At 39.9% G+C, this 19,447-nt stretch overlaps 1 protein-coding gene across 40 annotated transcripts in view; it reads right to left on the reverse strand.

Moving 5' to 3' along the window:
- Positions 1-262: 262 nt before the first annotated feature.
- Positions 263-19,447, reverse strand: part of DROSHA (drosha ribonuclease III) — a 146,070-nt gene continuing 126,885 nt past the window's right edge. For 34 of the 40 annotated variants that reach the window (XM_073993231.1, XM_073993238.1, XM_073993226.1 and 31 more), the window contains 6 exons: positions 9,984-10,125; positions 8,469-8,551; positions 8,275-8,378; positions 6,086-6,178; positions 4,915-4,961; positions 263-668 (listed from right to left, as the gene is read on the reverse strand). In XM_073993231.1, the coding sequence (XP_073849332.1) occupies positions 538-668; positions 4,915-4,961; positions 6,086-6,178; positions 8,275-8,378; positions 8,469-8,551; positions 9,984-10,125 (600 nt within the window). In that variant the 3' untranslated portion in view covers positions 263-537. Of the gene's footprint in view, positions 669-4,833; positions 4,962-6,085; positions 6,179-8,274; positions 8,379-8,468; positions 8,552-9,983; positions 10,126-19,447 lie in introns of all 40 variants that reach the window. The other 6 variants (XR_012413601.1, XR_012413600.1, XR_012413603.1 and 3 more) reach the window with 3 other exon arrangements.

A 19,447-nucleotide genomic window follows, 5' to 3' on the forward strand; every position in this document is an offset into this window, starting at 1 on the left:
TAATTGTTAAACGGATTCCTTCTACAAAACACTCACTGCTTAGAGACAGGTAAGTTCAATATTTGCAGCTGAGAACTTGATACAACAGCCACCAGATGAAAGCTGAACAATCTACTTAAAAATCCAGAGATTTGAAAAAGTATAGATGTTAATAGAGCATAGTCAAAATGTCTAGTAAAGTCAATTTTTTACTTGTCAATTGAAAGTCTAGGGTCACAATCTGGGACAGAGATGGAAAAAACAGGATCTATTCCACATAGAATATGCTTCTTGAATTTTATTATTTAAAGAGCAAAACAAAAGGAAGTAATGCACATTCACCAAAGTCGAGTTTTCCATTAAATAGAAGAAAAATCTAATCCTTTGTAATAAAGACCATCCAGCTAAAAACAGATCATTAAAACAACAGCAATTTGACTTGTATTTTATTTCAATGAGCACACTTCATTCATTGTCTGTAGGAAAACTAGGCTAGGTCTCAATAGACAACAGTCACAGTACTGAGCAAGTAAATACTCCACACTTGCATGCCCTCCTTTATTTCTTGACGTCTTCAGTCTCATCTGGCTCTCTCTCTTGATGCTCTCTTTCCCACCTCATTTCTTTTAACTCTTGTCTGTACTTCCGTTCGATGAACCGCTTCTGATGGGCCATCTGGGGAAAATTATCTGACACAAGGAAATATATTTTATATTTAATAAAGGATAGCCACTAGTGCAAAGAGTGATGCAACTAAACATATACACATACAAATATACATGCATATGAAATGTGTATAATTATATTTCGTAAGGCACAAGATAGAAAGTTGTTTTCTTCCCTTATTCTTTCATCACTCAAAAACACATCAGAAGCCTGGATGAGCACCCCGATTGTAAATTTCAATATCTGATGTGAACTTGAGTATAACAGGCATCGAACATACAGAAATGTCAAAACACAGACATGTGGCTTGGGAATGTTACTAAGCAGGTGCTTTAGCATCACTCTCCTAGCAACAGGTGACTTTCAGGGAGAGATGAAAGGATACAGTAAAATGGAGTCACAGTTTTTGAAAAGCTCAAACTAAAAACTTCAAACAAATGACATTATGACACCATTATTTACCAAGAATTAAAGTCTCAGAAAAGAGCAAAGAAAGATCAGGTGGACAAAAAGAGGCCACATTCTAAGTCATTATGTCTGATAATTAATTTTTAAGCTTACAATGACAGGCCCAAAACTGTATCTGCAAAAGTAACTCAAGTAGAAAACTTATTGAGTCAAAGCGGACATATAACTTCATGTTTCAAACACATGAAGAATCCAAGATGTAGGAGAGCATGGCATGCTTGGGGGCAAGTTCATTTATTTCCTTTAAGGATGATGCATAATGAAGTTGATCTACATATAAGACAGCAGGCCCCTCATCAGTGATCTTGCTCTCCATGGTTTCATTTACCTGTGGTCGACCATGGGCTGAAAACAGGTAAGTAACGTAAAATAAGATATTCTGAGAGACAGCAGACACAGCATACAATCAAGAGTACATTCACACAACCTTTATTACAGTATGTTGTTACTGTTCAATTTTATTTATTGTTAATCTCTTTCTGTATCTAATTTATAAATTACATTTCATCTTTCAATTAAATTTTGCACATGTAGGAAAAAATACAGCGTACATAATGTTCAGTTTTAGGCATCCACTGGGGTCAAGTATCCCCCAAGGATAAGGAGAGATGACTGTATAATATATCCTAAATTCTTTTATCCCTATTATATTACACTATCCCTAAATTGTATAGTGTACCATCCTCACAGTAGGTTGAAGAAAGGACAGGGTAGTAGGAAAAGCATCTGAAAGACAGGTGGGGAATCAGCAAAGACCTGATATGTCTGAGAGTCAGAGATTGATTGAATTAATTAACTAATGTATTTATTTAGAGATGGAAACTCACTCTGACGCCCTGACTGGAGTGCAGTGGTGCAATCTCGGCTCACTGCAGCCTCCGCCTCCCAGGTTCAAGTGATTCTCTGCCTCAGCCTCCCAAGTAGCTGGGATTACAGGCATGCACCACCACACCCAGCTAATTTTTGTATTTTTAGTAGAGACGGGGTTTCACCATGTTGGCCAGGCTGGTCTCAAACTCCTGGCCTCAAGTGATCCTCCTGCCTCAGCCTCCCAAAGTGCTGGGATTACAGGCATGAGCCACCACACCCGGCCCAGAGATTGATTTTTTTAAAAAAGAGGAACATGACATCTGTATTTTGGAAATAAAACAGTAATAAAATCCTATTCCTGAACTGATAAAATTTATTCCTTATGTAGGTTTCAAATATAACTACTTTTTAAAAAATAAATCCCACTGAGTTAACTGTAAAGCAAGTCTCTACAAAATGAACTCTATTTCCTCAGTAGTACAGAAGTATGTAATAATCCCCAGTAAATTCTACTGTAAAATCAAATTTGCATTTGAAAAACACAACTCAGATTTAACTATTGATAAAACTTTTTAAATATATCCTTATGGCCTTTATGAAGCTATACTACATATATATGCAGTGTAAATGTGTGTGTGTGTGTACATACACATGCACACACACATATACCTAGACACTTGAACATTTAAAATCATTTTCCTATCTACTCTTTCGGAAAGTACAGTATAGGTATGTATTTAATAAGGGTATGCTTTCTTATTCTAGTATAAGCATTTTCTCATATCATTAGTTTTTAAAACCACTAATGGATACAACATTTGGATATAGCAAGGGTTGGTAAACTCCTACCCACAGGCCAAATACAGCTATCCATCTGTTTTTATAAAGTTTTATTGGTAGACACACCCATTAAATAGACACACTCATTAGTTTGCATACTGTCCAGGCCAGTGGGCTACAATGGCAGAGTTGAAGAATTGCGACAGAGACTGTATGGTCTGGGAAGTCTAAAATACTTACTATCCAGTCCTTTACAGAAAATGTTTCCTAACCCGGGGATATACCAAAATTTATGAAATATTTTCCTACTCTTAAACACGCAGTTTGATTTTTTTTCCTGCTATTATAAATCAAGTTGTCATGATTCTCATGGTACAAACTTTTTTGGAGAGGAGGGGAAGAGACAGGGTTCTCACTCAGTTGCCCAGGCTGGAGTGCAATGGCATGATCATAGTTCACTGCAGCCACAAACTCCTGGGCTCAAGTGATCCTCTGGCCTCAGCCTTCCAAGTAGCTGGCACTACAAGTGCATGCCACCAAGCCTGGCTAATGTTTTTGGGGTTATTTTATTTTTTTAAATTTTTTGTAAGGACAGGGACTCACTATATTCCAGGCTGGTCTCTAACTCTTGGCCTCAAGTGATTCTTTCCTTGGCCTACCAAGGGTATGAACTTCTTTAAGGACCTGCTACATACTGCCCAATTGCTTTCCAGTAGTTTAAACAACTCACTCCTATCAGTATGGATATGCAGGCCTGTCTCAGAACAGGTGATCTCTCCAGTACTGTTTTATAGTCGAAAACAAACAAAAAATGGAATCACACTTTTATTTCACTCTGACTGCAAATTTATATGTACAATGGATGAAGTTCCTAATAGCCAACTTAAAACTCTCTGTGAAGAATCCATGGATGCTGGACCCTGCAGTACCAGCTTCTGTTCCCACTAACCTCCCTGCCCCCGAACAGGAACCTTTATCTGCTGATTTCCACTTGGCTCTTAGCCTGCTTGCCTTTCCTGGAATCTCTCCCATGCCTGAAGATTCTGGGCCTCTTCACTTTTAGCTTCCCGCACTGTACTGTCTGCTACCTCATTTAGCGGGGTACTTGAAGCATAATAGAATTGCACTGTCATGTTGTGCCCACAGGTTCTGCTGTGCAGCACAACAGACCTCAGAAGAAAAATCCCTTGCACTTAAGCCTTCAGTTTACAAAAGACTATGCAATTTCCTACAAGGTCAATCATGTAATTGAAGTTTCTTCAACCCACGCATCCCACTCCCGGGAACCTATTCCACACAACTAAAAAGCACCAATATATAACATTTGTTGGTAATGATGATTAAAAAAAAAGTGTCCACCAATAATAAAAAGGCTGAATAAAATATAGCACACCTCTAGCAGGAAATATTATGCAGCCAATAAGAATGAATTGGAGCTGTTTTCTATAATCTGCAGGGCTGCTCATGATACATTATTGAGCAAAAAAAGAAAGGTATAGAGAAGTATGTAATAACAGCCCATTTAATAAAACAATGGCCAAAAACAAAAAAGAAAAAACCTTCACATGTATTCTTTTCAGTTACAGGATTTTAGAGAATACAGAAATGTATGAAAGAAAACACAGACCAGGCGCGGTGGCGCACGCCTATAATCCCAGCACCTTGGGAGGCAGAGGTGGGTGGATCATCTGAGGTTAGGAGTTTGAGACCAGCCTGGCCAATATGGTGAAACCCCGTCTCTACAAAAAAAACAAAAAAATTAGCTGGCCGTGGTGGGAGACACCTGTAATCCCAGCTACTGGAGAGGCTGAGGCAGGAGAATCACCTGAACCCGGGAGGCAGAGGTTGCAGTGAGCCGAGATTGTGCCACTGCACTCCAGCCTGGGCAACAAGAGCAAAAGTCCATCTCAAAAAAAAAAAAAGCACAAGAAAACACAGCAGGTTATTCACACAGGTCACCCACGCTGAGATTAGGACTCTAAGCAAAAAAGGAAAATGCAAATCAAAAAGCATTCAGGAATACTTTCATTTTTAAATATAAGTCCATTTTAGAATGTCTCACATTCTACTATATTCTCTGTGTGAAGAATAATTATGAAGAAAACAAAATCACATTTTATCAGTACTTACCATTTTTCTCCCTCCTCATTTTCTTTCCATAAAACACTCATTACATGATGAACATAATTATAGAAAAAGAAATAGGCTCACATTTTTCAAGGGCATCCATTGCTGCTCCCATTTCCGCTTGCTGAATACTATTACATAAAATAAAAGTAAGATACACTTTAATTTTGAGATCCTTTTTTTTTTTTTTTTTTTCCCAAAAATGCAACGTATGGCTACAAATTTTTCAGGTTGATTTTCACGTTTGGTGCATAAAATTTCCTCTGATTACTTCCACTGTCACACACTGAATTGCACAGATACAAATATACACAAGAGCATGCAGAAATGTCGTTGATTTGCACAAAGCCTCCTTAAGTTATTCACTCCACACTTTAATACTGCAATAAAATGCCTTCCATTTATATTAGGTCTGAAGTATTTCATACTTAAGTTTGAATACCCTCACTGTAAAGTTTAAAGAGGAAAAGAAAAAAAATATGTAGACAGGTTTCAAATCATTTCTCAGTTTAAGATATAGACTGGAGGGTTCAAAGAAAGGTGATAATATACATAATTCTTTTCACCTAAAGATGCTAGCATTTCTACACAGCTCAGGTGAGTAGTAGTAAATCAAATGTCTAACAGAGCTGGGCACGGTGGCTCATACCTAAAATCCCAACACTTTAGGAGGCTGAGGCTGGGAGGGGGAACCACTTAAGGTCAGGAGTTCGAGACCAGCTTGGCCAATATGGCAAAACCGTCTCTACTAAAAATACAAACATTAGTGGGCGTGGTGGCATGTGCCTATAATCCTAGTTTCTCGGGTGTCCGAGGTACAAGCAAAGGTTGCAGCGAATGGAGATCATACCACTGCACCCCAGACTGGGCAACAAAGTGAGACTTTATCTCCAAAAAAAAGTCTAATGGCTGTGTCATGTGCGACATGACACATCTTACATGCACAGCTTGCATCAAAGTGCACTCTGCTGGGTAACTAAAACTAGGCAGGCCGTCTTACCAGGTAATGTGGTTTTCTTAAGGTAGCTAAAGCCCCTTACACAATGGTATTCCCATTGTCCAGGGCTGATTCAGGGCTTGGCTTTGAGACAACTAATGTGGGGGCATTAATCCCTGGAATTCACTTTGCTACTACTCTTGAACATTTTCTTCTCTGAGTTGAAAAAGACAGATGATTCCGTTTGGAGATACCAGCTAGGGAATGAGACACACAGGATGTTCATTAAAAGCAATTCCAGGTATTTTCTTCTCATACCTTGGTCCTTTCCCACAGCCTATTCTTTCTCCCTTGAAATAAACAGCCACAGTGTAGGTTCGGGCATGGGATGGGCCCACTGTCTGCAGAGTCCTGAAAGGGAAAAGAAAGAACATTTATTATGGTAAAGTGTTATTTGTCATGGTTACTATGAACTATGAGGAAAACCATGTACTTACTGCCTAGACAGAGGAAAGTAAAATAATAGGAAATGTGAAAATGGCAAAAAGGTAAAAAGCGTTTTTGATTTGCTAACCCGACAAATATTGAGAGCGTTTAAAATAGAAATTCTTAAAAATTCTGCATTGCATTTTAATATTTCTTCCCAAAGTAGTAACATCCAAAGGCTAACAGTGAAGTATAAAATATTTTTAAAGAGTTTCTAAGTGTGCATATTCATAAACTTTTATCATGAAAAGAGCTCCAGTCTATTGTTTTTCAGTGCTAATCACAGCCTAAAACAATAAATATTGGGGTAATACACTTCAAGCCACATCTAATTGCTTTCACATCCTTTATGGATTCTCCTAATGTCTGGTATCTTATCTAAAAGATCAGAAAATGTATTTAATTTCTGAAACATCTGAGATCACTTCAAAGGTATGCTTTAATGCCAAGTACACAACACAATCGCCAAAAAAACAAAGCTCCAGGTACTCTGGATTTTAATGGCATGGTGCAGACTTCAAATGCAGTAAAACTGATAACTTCATGGAAAAGGGAAATTAAAAGTAGCCAACAAAGATAATGGAATGAACACAATAATCTTAAAAAAAAAAAAAATGTAAAACAACCCCATGATCTTGATAAAAAGAGCAAACTCATCTTGTACTTTCATTTGGGGGATTTATGAGAAGGGAGCATAGCAATTTCCTTTGTGTTCATACGCTCCATGGGATGAATGTGCACGAGTGGCTTCTTGAAGGTAGTACTTATTACAGTGATCATGCCTGTGCTATGGAAAGTTTAGCATCCTCATTTTATTTATGGAACCTTAATTATCACTCGGATGAGGAAATGCTATGAGCCTTTCATAGAATACAGTTTGGATATTCATTATGCTTATTAGGCACATAATAAAGTGCTATTTCTAAACATTTGGGGCTTTTTTTCCCCCAATAAATAAAGGAAACATTGTTTAGCAGTGACAGCTTCTTGGCATAATTTATAGTAGCTTGCTGTGGGGTGACTCAACCTCTTCTCCTGGCCTTCGTTTTTCTTTAGCAAAAAGGCCTATAAAGTGTTGTGACTGTTAAATAAAAACATGTGAAAGGATTGAAAATTCCCAACTGCCAGTCTAATGTTTTTCCTTGTGTATTATGAAATTTGAGAAAGTCCAAAGGGGAGCTTTTACTCCATACAGAACACACACACACAGATGTGTATGCTTGCAACTGTGTATGCAGCCACCTGGGGTGAAACAGTTTTGAAATAATCTTTAAACATCCTTAAAATCACATACCCAGACAATACCTTGAGATGCAACCCGCCTATTTCAATAATCCTTTCATTTTGTAATTCCACTTTGAAAGCATCTTCTTAATCAACCTATGTGTGTCTCAAGATACTCTACTTCAGAGCTGAACCTCCTGTTTTCATCAAAACGGGTATTAAGTGGTGTAGTGACCCACTACTTACCTACATTCCTTTTTAATGACTTTTGGCTACCACTCAAAGGATAAAGATATTCAAAGTATGTGATGGCTTTTGATACACATTCTGAGAAGAAAAGTTCCAAGCTGAAGCTAATAGGGGTTCAGGGAAAGTGCAGAGAGGCACCCAAATATTGCTACAAATAATCATACATGATCTTCTCATCTGGAGGCACAGCCCGGCAGAAGTTACAAGCAAGAAGACAAATATACAAATGTATATAAAAATCACTGAATCCAAATTTTCTTTTCGATCTCATAATGTTAGTTTGTCTCCCTCTCAGGCAGTAGTTCACAGAGATTTTTAGGAATGGGAGAGAGCACAGAGATAATGGAGTGGGACCCACTTATTACAGCTAAGACTGAGAGCCCCAGCGAGTTTCCCTGTGGGGCCCAAAGTCACACTGACAGTCAAGAAGTCTGAATCCTGGGCTCCTGTCATGATCACCCCTCAATGACTCGTTCTTCAAGGCACATGGAAAGTCAATTCTAGGCATGCTGGATCCAACCAATGGCCTGCAAGCAGCAAGTACTTACTTGTACAGAGGAATGTCTGGCTCTTTTCCTTCTGTCCTAAGTGTCAAGCAACACTGCTGAAGCTGGGATTTGGGGTCATTCCAATCCTGATTCAAAATGAACTCCTGTGGAAGTCCCCAAAAACTCTTTAGTAACGGGTTCTGGAATCACCAAACATAAAGCAGACCACTAATTCAAACTTTATATGAGCTTACTTTCAATCGTGGAAAGAAGCAGACATTCATGAAAGTATGAACATATTCCAAATCCTTATCAATGTATAGCGCTGCAATAAATGCTGGGGAAAAAAGGATACTTTAAAATAAACCACAATCACTGCCATTTATCAGAAAGAGTAAGAGACCTAGACTTTTAAGCAAAATTTTAGTAACAGTTTCAACTTCCACGCCCTCTTTGTTTTTTAGCATTACCATTTCATCTTTCCCCACTTTTTATCATTAATATCAGAGCAGCAAGAGATGTGTAAGATGCAAATCATAGAGTACAAAGACCAAACTGCATTTAGCTAAGGGCTAAATGGTTAGTTTAAAAGGTACACAGAATGCCGCTGTATATCAGGGAAAACGTGCTATCTGAGCACCCAACCCTGTTCACATCAAATAAGTCAAAATACTACTTGAAGATTAGATATGATGCCAGAATATGCACATTCTTGGGTCTGGTCATTGTCAACACCAATCCTGAGATCCCCTGTTTTATAAGGATTCTGTTAAATTTCATGAGCAGAAATGGGATAATTTATAGATTCAACCTGCCCAAAAAGAGAAAAACTTACTACTGATCTTAATGACAACAGTATGTCAAATTTTGCATGAATAAATGGTGACCCCCTAGGATGACTTCATTTAAAGGTACCTCAACAAAGCAAACAAATGGTGGATTTTCAAAAGAAGGAATAAAAATAGCTTTCATTGAGCTAAAAAAAAAAAAAAAAAAAAAGTGAGAATGATCTCTCAATTTAATTTTTATGTGATTTTCATCTTTAAATTATTTTTCTTTCACTGAAAAAGAAGTTCTTTTAAGTTGCTTAGTCAGAACGCCTTTGCACTTTGTAAATAAGCTGGTTTTGCATGGCAGACTTTGATACTTGAATATAATTCCAATTGTCAAAAATACTATAACACTAAAAAAGAAAAAAAGTTCTAAGGCTCAGTGAATGGCCCACTTATTTTGAAGTAATACAAACAATACAACATGTGTATAATCCTTTCATTAACTATAATAGGATTATTTACAATGCTTCCAGACCATATCAGAAACTGCAAAAGATGACATTTGTCCGCAGAGCTTTGCACTCATTCAAAACAATGGATAATAGTTTCAGTATTTAGTGAATAAATTACCCTTCTTTCTTCTGTGCCCCTATATGAAGGCTGCTGGGTGGCAAAAAGGTTCTGATTCACAACAACTGATCTTCATATCCTATTACTGTTTCACACAAAGGGATGTGGTAGCTGAGTGTTAGGATGGAGGGGTATGTGTAGGGGGTACGCTGAGCATAGATTGAACATAAAATTCACTATTCACATGTCTTAGTTTCAAATTATTTTCCTTCAGAAAAGCTTTGGTAAAAAAGCATAAATAAAAATTAAAATAGCAAAAAAGGTTTCTTTAGCCAGAACATAATAATAATGAGGAGGAGGACAAATACGGTTACTTGGACTTAAACTCTGAACCTGAAGGTTGAGAGAAAAGTGTGTGGCACTCACATTCCAAAAGGTCCGCCAAGGTCTTGGTGCGAAGGGCCACGGGCCTCTTGGTCTTGTCGTTGGTTATGGCATACTCCTGCATGCCCAGCTCCTCCGCTACCTTGGCCTGAGTTCTATTATTCACCAAAGAGCTTCGCAACAACTGCCCAAAAGGAATGGGGGTACATTGAGAACACATTTCATTTTTGACCTCTCTTATTCCTGGGTTGGACCCAACCAGCCTGAGAGGATCTCACTGATGGGGACACCAAAATAAGTGAGGTCTAGGTCCTCAACCATCACCCAGATGACGGTGATATGCTCCATGCCTGTCTACCCTCTCCTTAGTAACGTGCTCCACTCTGCTATACTGGATTTTTACCTTACTAACATAAATGGCTCATTTACTTCTTTAGAAGCAGTGGGGCAGGGTTGTGCGGGGGGCAGGGATGTATAGTATGACTTAAGGTCATAGCTTCTAATAAGTTTAATGCTACTAAATGAGGAAGGATTAAGAGTTCTAAAAATCAATTTTATTAAAGTATAACTTACATTCAATAAAATGCACCCATTTTTAGTGTACAGTTAGGTGAGTTTTGAAAAACACGTACGTTTTTATCACTCCAAACAAATTCCCAGCATCTCCATGCAGTGAATCCTTCCCAACCCCTGTCCAGGCAAACTCGGCCTGCGTTCTGTCACTGTACATTAGTTTTAAAGGATTCTTTTTTTAAAGTCTAAAATAAGCTTCAAGTTTCATGGCATTGATGCTAATTTTGATATTATAGGACTTAAGTGAGGTTTAAGTAAATATTGTGAAAAGATTTAAATTATTTACATTTTTACTTTTATTATTATTTTAAAGATTTATGGTATCTAGCTTGAGTCTCAGTTTTTCATACTGATATCCTTTTTTTTTGAGACAGGCTCTTGCTCTGTTGCCTAGGCTGGAGTGCAGTGGCGCTCCATCTTGGCTCACGGCAACCTCCATCTTCTGGTCTCAAGCTATCCTCCCATCTCAGCCTCCTGAGTAGCTGTGACTATAGGCACCTGCCATCATGCCCAGCTAATTTTTGTATTTTTTTGTAGAGACAAGGTTTCACCATGTTGCCTAGACTGGTCTCCAACTCCACAGTTCAAGTGATCCACCCACCTTGATCTTCTAAAGTGTTGGGATTTACAGGCATGAGCCACTGCACCTGGCCCATACTGGTATCCTTTGTCTCTAATCAAATTAAAATATAATTTTCATATTTCAACTTTAGTAATTCAAAACAAAAATTGACAGCTAAGAGTCAGACAGCTAAGAGTCCTCCAAGAATTATCCAACTAGTAACACTATACGCTGCATGAAAATTATGCAACGAATCCATTATAGAAGTGTCCATAAAACAAGTATGGTTTAGGCATTTAACACTCATTAACCACTCACTAGGGAAGAGGAGAGGAGGACAGCTGGGAGCAAGTAGGTACATACAAAGATGGGAACTCACCAAACAAAAATGGAACATAATCATCCCTGATCTCTTAAGATTTGGGAGAATAATGCATCTACAACTACAACTTTTCTTAGAATACATATAACAAATTCTTGGTCTATTAAAAAACTTCCTGCTAAGAAACATTCCTGAAAACAGGGACGAGGAGCAGGAAGCGGCTGTGAGTTGTGCTGGTATTCCACTCCCTGCTGTTCCATGTCGCACTTTATTAGATGCAAGTTTTATGCTCTGTGGCTCCATGGTGTCAACAGAGCTTATGAAAATCAAGATTTATTCTCAGTGTCTGATAGTGAATCCTTGACAACAGATAAATAAGAAACGATATGTTCTTAATTTGTCTGACAATGATTCATGAAGCAGAAATATAACTTGATCTTCATAAGCCATGCTTGCTGTTGAATTTCAGACTATTATTCTTTGTCTGTCTCTGCTTTCTTTCCTCCTCCTATCTCCCCCTTAGCCCCATCTTTTCTTCAATATAGAGTTTCACTGAAATTAACATCCATAGAGGAGCTGAAAATTAAAAGGCTAGCATATAACATTAATAGAAGACCCAACCAGTAAGGAGCCCACTAGCCTAATATCTTGTAATTATGGAATAATTGAGCTGACAGTGATATATCTTTTTTGGTTTGGATTTCAAATGGGGACGGGGAGCTTTCCTAAAGTAGAGTCTGTGGGGGAATAGGATGGCTACTATGGGAACAAGGCTATGCTGAATAAGTTGAGTCCTCTCCGAATATATGCTGTCGGTATGGGAAGAAAACTCTTTAAGCCATGGACATGGAATGTTCATGCCTCAGATACAACAAGCCCGACATACACATGAGCACACACAAATTATGACACATCACTGGCTGCCAGGCCCCAGCGGCCACCTTCCAGTGTCAGGGCCCCTCACTCAGTGCTGTACTGATGGGGAAGGAGGAAAGCAGTGAGGATGGAATCAGAAATGCTTCCAGTTTTATTTCAGACAAGCCCTGACAGGTCTGAAAGCAGAAGGGTGGCCAATAATAAGTGAGATCTGTAAGTTTTTGCCAAAAACCCAGAGGCTGAACCAAAAGTCAGTGGGGGAGAAGGAAGCTATACATCATCCATATTCTCATCGTCAGTTTAAATTTAGAAAATGAGTTGAAAAGAGGGAAGACCTTGCTCTTTACCTAGACAAGAAAGTCTGAATGGCAGTTCTCTAAATGACAACTTTCATCCTTGTCCTTTGCTGAACTCTACTTCATAATGAATCATGTTATTTGCCAAAGAACACGACCCAGGGGGATGAGCAAGAAAGAAAACCTGAGGTTACAGCAGTTCAGTGCACCAGTGGTGCAGGCCAATTACATGCCAGGCCCTGTGCTGACAGCTGAAGATCCTGAGAGGAGCAACATGCTGCTGCTGCCCTCAGGCACTGACACCCTCCTCGGAAGTCACACGCAGACCGGCTGTTGCAACGCACTGTGGTGGCCGCAGTGCCAGCACAGAGACTGCAGGTATACACAGGTGCTCCTCTAGACCTCAGCCTTCCAGGGAGGCCTCCTGGAGGAGGGCTGACATTTGAGTAAAAGCATTTCAGGGCCTCATTTCCCTGGCTGTACCACCAGAATCGTAAGGTGCTTCTGAGAAGCTGGTGCCCAGGCTTCTTTCAAGAACCAACGAATCAACATTTCTGGAGATCTAACTTTTGAAAAGATTCATGTAGGTGGATTCCGATGAACACAGAATCAGAACTGAAAAAGACTGAGTCAGCCAGTTGAGAGAAGGGTGGGAAAGGGTTTCCAAGGAAGAGAGAGCAGCTATGGCAAATGCAAGGGGCCATTACACAGCGAGGTGACTGCTGGGTGGACCTGGAGGGGAAATCAGAGCCAGGTGAGGAGAGCTGATGCAGTGCGGCTGGCAGGTGATGTAAAGAAGCCTGAGCTTTCCTGTAGGGGAAGAAGAATCCCAAAAGGTATCAAACGGGGGCAGTTGTGAGGTAACTTTTTTTTATTTTACAAAGATTATTTTGGCAGAAGGATTTAAATGGGGGCAAGACATGAAGTTGAAAAGCCTGTAGATGGTGACATTATAAATTACTATTTTACAAAGAGGAAATATCTATATGTTTTAGTGGAAATCTAGAAAATAAACCTTAAGCACCCAATTGAGCAGAAAACAGTTATCAGACTATTTTGCAAACAATGCCATGTATTAAGAGATAGCAAAAAGCAAAATATTTCGCACCAAGTTACCTGGGTTCAAACTGTGGCTCTAGCACTTCCTAGCTAAGTGACCCTGTCTAAGTTATTACATCTCTCTGAGCCTCAGTTTCCTCATCTATAAAATGGAGAATGTAGTGCCTAGCTCTCAGGGTTGTTTTGAGAATTAGAGTGAATGACATATAATCTAACTACAATGACTGGCACATGATAAACACAACAGAAATGTTAGCTGTTGCTGTGTTATCCACAATAGCATCATCACAATTAGACAAAATACGTTTGCTCTTCAGTTATGGGGAAAAGTTTCTAGAAAATTCCAAGAATTCCTCTGAATTTGTTTTCAATGTCAAATGTTTTCGATACCTGTCCTGTCCACTCACTGTCCATTTTACCAGGTGCTAACCTGTCCTTAACAACTTTTAAAAAAATACTTCCAAAAAGACAAAGTTTAATTTGAAATCACCAGAAATGACTAAGAATGCTATACTTAAAGCTCTCTGTAAACCTGAGAAAAGGACTGCTGAATTCCTGGTGCAATGTCACAGACCAATGTAAATATCCCAGATCTCAAACTCTGGTATTGAGAATCCAGGATGTTTTCTATTATCCCAGCATAGCACTCTTTCATCATTACTTTAAACTTTCATAAGAAAAAGATTTATTCGTTTAAATAAAACATACATATTGACAATCTTCCTTCAAGTTCCCTATTTCACTCTTGAATCTAAAGAGAAAAACCACAGTTGGCAGATGAGCTACCAAAGAGGGCCACCTAGTGTAAAATAAGCAGACTGTGATTTATTATTTTGAGGGCTTTAATATAAGAACACGGGGTGAAAGCAGAATATACTATTGAAAGTGACAGTGATATGCCACACAGGTCTATTATACCGAGAGTGGTCGCCAGATGGTCTCCATTTCCCGTGATAACTAAAGAAAAGGTACATAAATGCTAGCAGGCAAATACAGGTCAGATACAAAGAGCCAAATTATGTCAGTGACAGAAATCCTCAAACAGGAGGCTGTGGAATCTATCTTCTCAACGAGATCTTTTAGATAAAATACCTGTTTGTCTGAATGATTTATGCTCAGTGCTGTGTGGAAGCAGCAGGGCAGGATTAGATCACTGGTTCTTGAGCTTTGTATCTGTAATCCTTGCTCTCTTTCCCATTATCCCAAATCATTAAAAACAAACAAAAACTGTAGGTTCATCACCACTATAGTGCATGCCACCATTGGGTACAGTGCCTTGCACACAGTAGGCATGGAGATGAGCAACTATTTTTACCACACACTAAAGGCTAAGAAAAGAAGAATGATACAGAGGAGAAAACTCCTATGGCTAAAGATTTCCAAGTGTTACATGACAGGCATCCTGGCCTGTGTCAATACTTTCTTTGAGGCGTTCTCACAATTTATACTTTGACCCTACTGCATACACCATCCTAAAAACTAAAAACTTCAGCATGTGAAACAGAACCTCTTCCCTCTATAGCCCAATGCAGACTCAATTATCCTAGAACAATTGGATAAGCCTAACACTCCTTCCCGAGTAGGCCTTTTTGAATAGCCAACTTACAGAACAGAATGTTTTTCCCCATCAGCGTTCAAAACTTGAAAACCATATTACATTTGCTCAATTGTCCTTATTCCCTTTAAGTGTGCAAGGGAATGGCTCAAAACTAATTAATGCCTCCCAATGTGAATTACTGTAGCTGTGTGCTCTTTAATCACAATAATGAATCATTTGCCATCCCCCCACCAATCCAACTGCAATAAGTAATCCTCTCCAAATTTTAAATTAATTTTAATCCTTAGACACTCATAAGTAAGTCCTCTGCTTCTTCCCTTATACATAAAGCAACAGTCCACTTCCCTCCAGTGCCACTGCCTCTTCCCTCTTGACTTAGCTGACTGCACAATTGTCACTCTTTTATTTATTTAGCAAAGATGTACTGAGGGCCTATCATATGCCAGGATGAACAAAAACATGCTCTCAAAGAACTTCTAGTCTACTGGGGTATGCAAAGTGAAGTAAAGGCCAGGAAGGAAAACAACACAGAATTTTGATGGGGAGGGGACCAAGGGTGGGGAAGGATGGTCAGGGAAAGTTTCCCCCACATCCAGAAGTCACACCAGAAAGGACATCTAAAGGAACAGTAGAAGATACCAGGCACATGAGAGTAAGGGCTAGAACAGAACAGCTTCTGGGGGAGGAAGAGCATACACAAAGGCCTGCTGACAGGAGGAGGCCTGGAGAAACGCAAACAGCAGCCCAGTACAGAGGTGCAGAGCGAGAAGAAGAGCCTGTGGTATGAGGCTGGGCAGGCGGGCAAAGCCAGACCACCCAGGGCTTTGCCTGTTCTTTAGAAACTATCTGAAGAGTGACCGGGCGCGGTGGCTCAAGCCTGTAATCCCAGCACTTTGGGAGGCCGAAACAGGCAGATCACGAGGTAAGGAGATCGAGACCATCCTGGCTACCCCGGTGAAACCACGTCTCTACTAAAAAATACAAAAAACTAGCCGGGTGAGGTGGCGGGCGCCTGTAGTCCCAGCTACTCGGGAGGCTGAGGCAGGAGAATGGTGTAAACCCGGGCGGCAGAGCTTGCAGTGAGCTGAGGTCGCGCCACTGCACTCCAGCCTGGGCGACAGAGCGAGACTCCGTCTCAAAAAAAAAAAAAAAAAAAAAAAAAAACTATCTGAAGAGCAACTGTAGAGAGTTAAGCTGGGATAGGATGATCATTCAGTCAAAGCATACTTGCTGAGCACTGATATGCCAGGTACTTCCCAGGGACCCAGGAATCAGGAATGGAGAAAACAAACAAAAATCCTGGTCTTCACGGAGTTTACACTCTGATGGGAGAAGACAGATAGTAAACAAGTACATTACATACTATATGCTAAGGAGGAAAAAGACATGAGAGGTTCCAGGCTGAGGAGATGTGCTAGGGACAAGGGGGAAGCGGTTGTCTATTTATTCAGGGTAGGTTAAGGAAGGCTTTATTGATAAGATGACATCTGAACAGAGACCTGAAGGAGGTGAGCAATTTGGCTGTATAGACTACCAGGAGAACAATACTGCAGCCAGATAAAATGCACGTGCAAAGGGCCTGGGGCAAGGGCTTGCTTAGTGTCCTGCAGGAGCTGGCATAGAGGCCAATGTTAACAGTCTATGAAACAGTCAGAAACAGGGAGCCAGTTCATATAAGGTGACTGTAACAACACTGTCTTTTACCCTTGAGATAGCAAGGTTTGAGAGGTTTTGTGCAGAAGAGGAATGTAATCTGGCTTCTCTTTAAAAATGATCCCTCTAGATGTGCTGAAAATTGACTAGGGCCCGGGGGATGAACCAGTTGGGAGGTTATGGCTAATAATCTGGACTACAGTGGCTCAGACCAAGTGATAGTAAAAGTGGTCAGAATCTACACAGAACTTAAAACAAATTTACAAGAAAAAGGAAAGAGAAAAGGCCAAAGACACAAATTAGGAAGTAGTGTAAAGATGTATTCAAAGCCATGAGACAGACAGAATGAGATCAGCAGAAGTTGACAGAGAGGAGGTCTGACGACTGAGAACTGGGCCACTCTAATGTTAATAGGTGGGGAGAGGAAGAGAAACAACCAAAGGGGACTGAAGATGAATGGCTGGTGTCGTCACAGTGTAGTCACTGTAGATGAAAGGCCAGTGTAGATTTGTTGTGAAGAGACTCCTTTGACTGCAGCATGTAAAATGGATTGAGCAGGGGCATGAGTTGACATAGGAAGACCTTGGTAGGAAGCTGCAAAAATTAACTTCACAAAGGCCTGAGATCTGGGCCTCTTGAAGGATTTCTGCCTGAGAGGCTGTCCATCTCTCAGATAGAATTCAAAAATGCCCGTAAGAACAGCAAAGGCAGGCTTTTCAAATATTAGGATACATCCAGGAGAAACCTGGGGACTCCAGGAGCACCCTCCTCTCACGGGAAGATGCTGCACTGCCTTATGTTTTGCATGAACACAACCTTCAGATTCCTATCCTTTGCAATTTAATAAATGTCACTTCTTTCAACTGGGTCTCTATCAATCACAGTGTGTGTGTGTGTGTGTGTGTGTGTGTCACACAGACAGAGACAGAGAGGAGAGTCTAGCTCTGTTGCCCAGCCGGAGTACAGTGGTGCAACCACAGTTTCTGGGCTCAAGCGATCCTCCCACTTCAGCCTCCCGAGTAAATGGGGCTACAAATGCATGCCACTCTACCAAGCTAGTTTTTTAATTTTATTGTAGAGATAGAGTCTCATTATGTTGTACAGGCTGGTCTGGAACTCCTGGGCTCAAGCAGTCCTCCCAGGTTGGCCTCCCAAAGTGCTGGGATTATAGGCATAAGCCACCATACCTGGCCCTTGTGATGTTTTGATAGTTATGCAGAAATTAAACTGCAGTGGTCCAGGTGAGTAAGGATGGTAAGGAGGATGTGGGTGACAGAAAAAAGGTCATAAGAAAGAGGATAAATTAAAGAAATACTTGAGGAGTAAAACTGTCAGGGCTTGTGAATGGACTGGGATATAGAAAAGGGAGATAGAGAGAGGCATCCAAGATGCCTCCTAGGTTTCTGACATGCAACACTGAATGGGTGGTGCCACCGTTCAATTAGGGAATATTGGACGAGGACCCAGGCAGGAGACTATAAATTCGGTCTTACATGTGTTGAGACATTGAGAAGGCAGCTAGGGCTGGAACTCAGAAGGCAGAGAGAACTGAAGAGATCAGTTTAGAAGTCATCTGCCAGTAAGATGAAACTGATGACATATATTGAAAGGACTGGTAGCAGAGATTAAAAAGAGAACATGGCCTAAGAATGAGTGTTTTAGATATGGACTGTTTATTAGCCATAAGACTAAGATGTGTCTGCAAAGCAGGCTGAGAAAGAGTAGCTAAACAGGTAAGAGGAAACCCAGCAAAGTGCACCGTGACAGAAGCCAACAAAGCTTGTATTTCAAGGAGGAGGGAGCAGCCATGTTAATGCTGATGGGAGTTGGTATCTGTTAGAATCTGCGTTTAGCTTATTCTTTGTCTTTGTCTTGCCCGCAGATCTGCTGGTCCTGATGATTTCTACCAAAGCATTCTGTGAATATAATTCAAAAAGCCTTCACATAATTTTATCATTTGTCAACACCATTCTAATAAGCTAGTCAAAAACTTTCTAATATTAAGACAGCAGGGCTGTTAAATTCATTTTGGATAAAACTACACTTCTGGCATTGCAGTGATTTTGGAAAGAACACAGAACTAGAGTCTCTCATCTAATCCTAGTTTTACCTTTCTCTAGATCATGGGCAGGACTCATGCCTTTCTGAGTTTTGGTTTTTGTTCAATGCTGGGGGTAGGGGAGTGGGGTGGGAGGAGAAATGTATGCAGTGAGCAGGTGGGAAACAATAAACTTCCCATCTCTGTAAGATCCTAGAGTTCACAATTAATTTTGTAGGAATACCAGGGGAAATGTGTATATTTAAAGCAAACATTTTCAAAAGTGGCCTCTATAGGGCCCTAAGACAAATTACTACTTCAAACTATTTAGTTGGTTTGGCGATTTCTCAGGCCAACCAGATACTCTGACACGTATGAAGTGTCAGAGGATATTGAACATGCAATTTATTGTTTTTCTAATGAACAGTGAGATACTAGACAATAGTTCATTTCTCAAAAATGTTCACATTTTCTTATGAATTTAATATTGTCATGAAAAACTCTTTCTTGTCCACCTAAAAACAGTTAACTTTAAATGGTAATCAAACTGTTAATATAAAAAAGAGTAC

This window comes from Macaca fascicularis, chromosome 6 (genome assembly GCF_037993035.2).
Source record: "Macaca fascicularis isolate 582-1 chromosome 6, T2T-MFA8v1.1".
Lineage (NCBI taxonomy): Eukaryota > Metazoa > Chordata > Mammalia > Primates > Cercopithecidae > Macaca > Macaca fascicularis.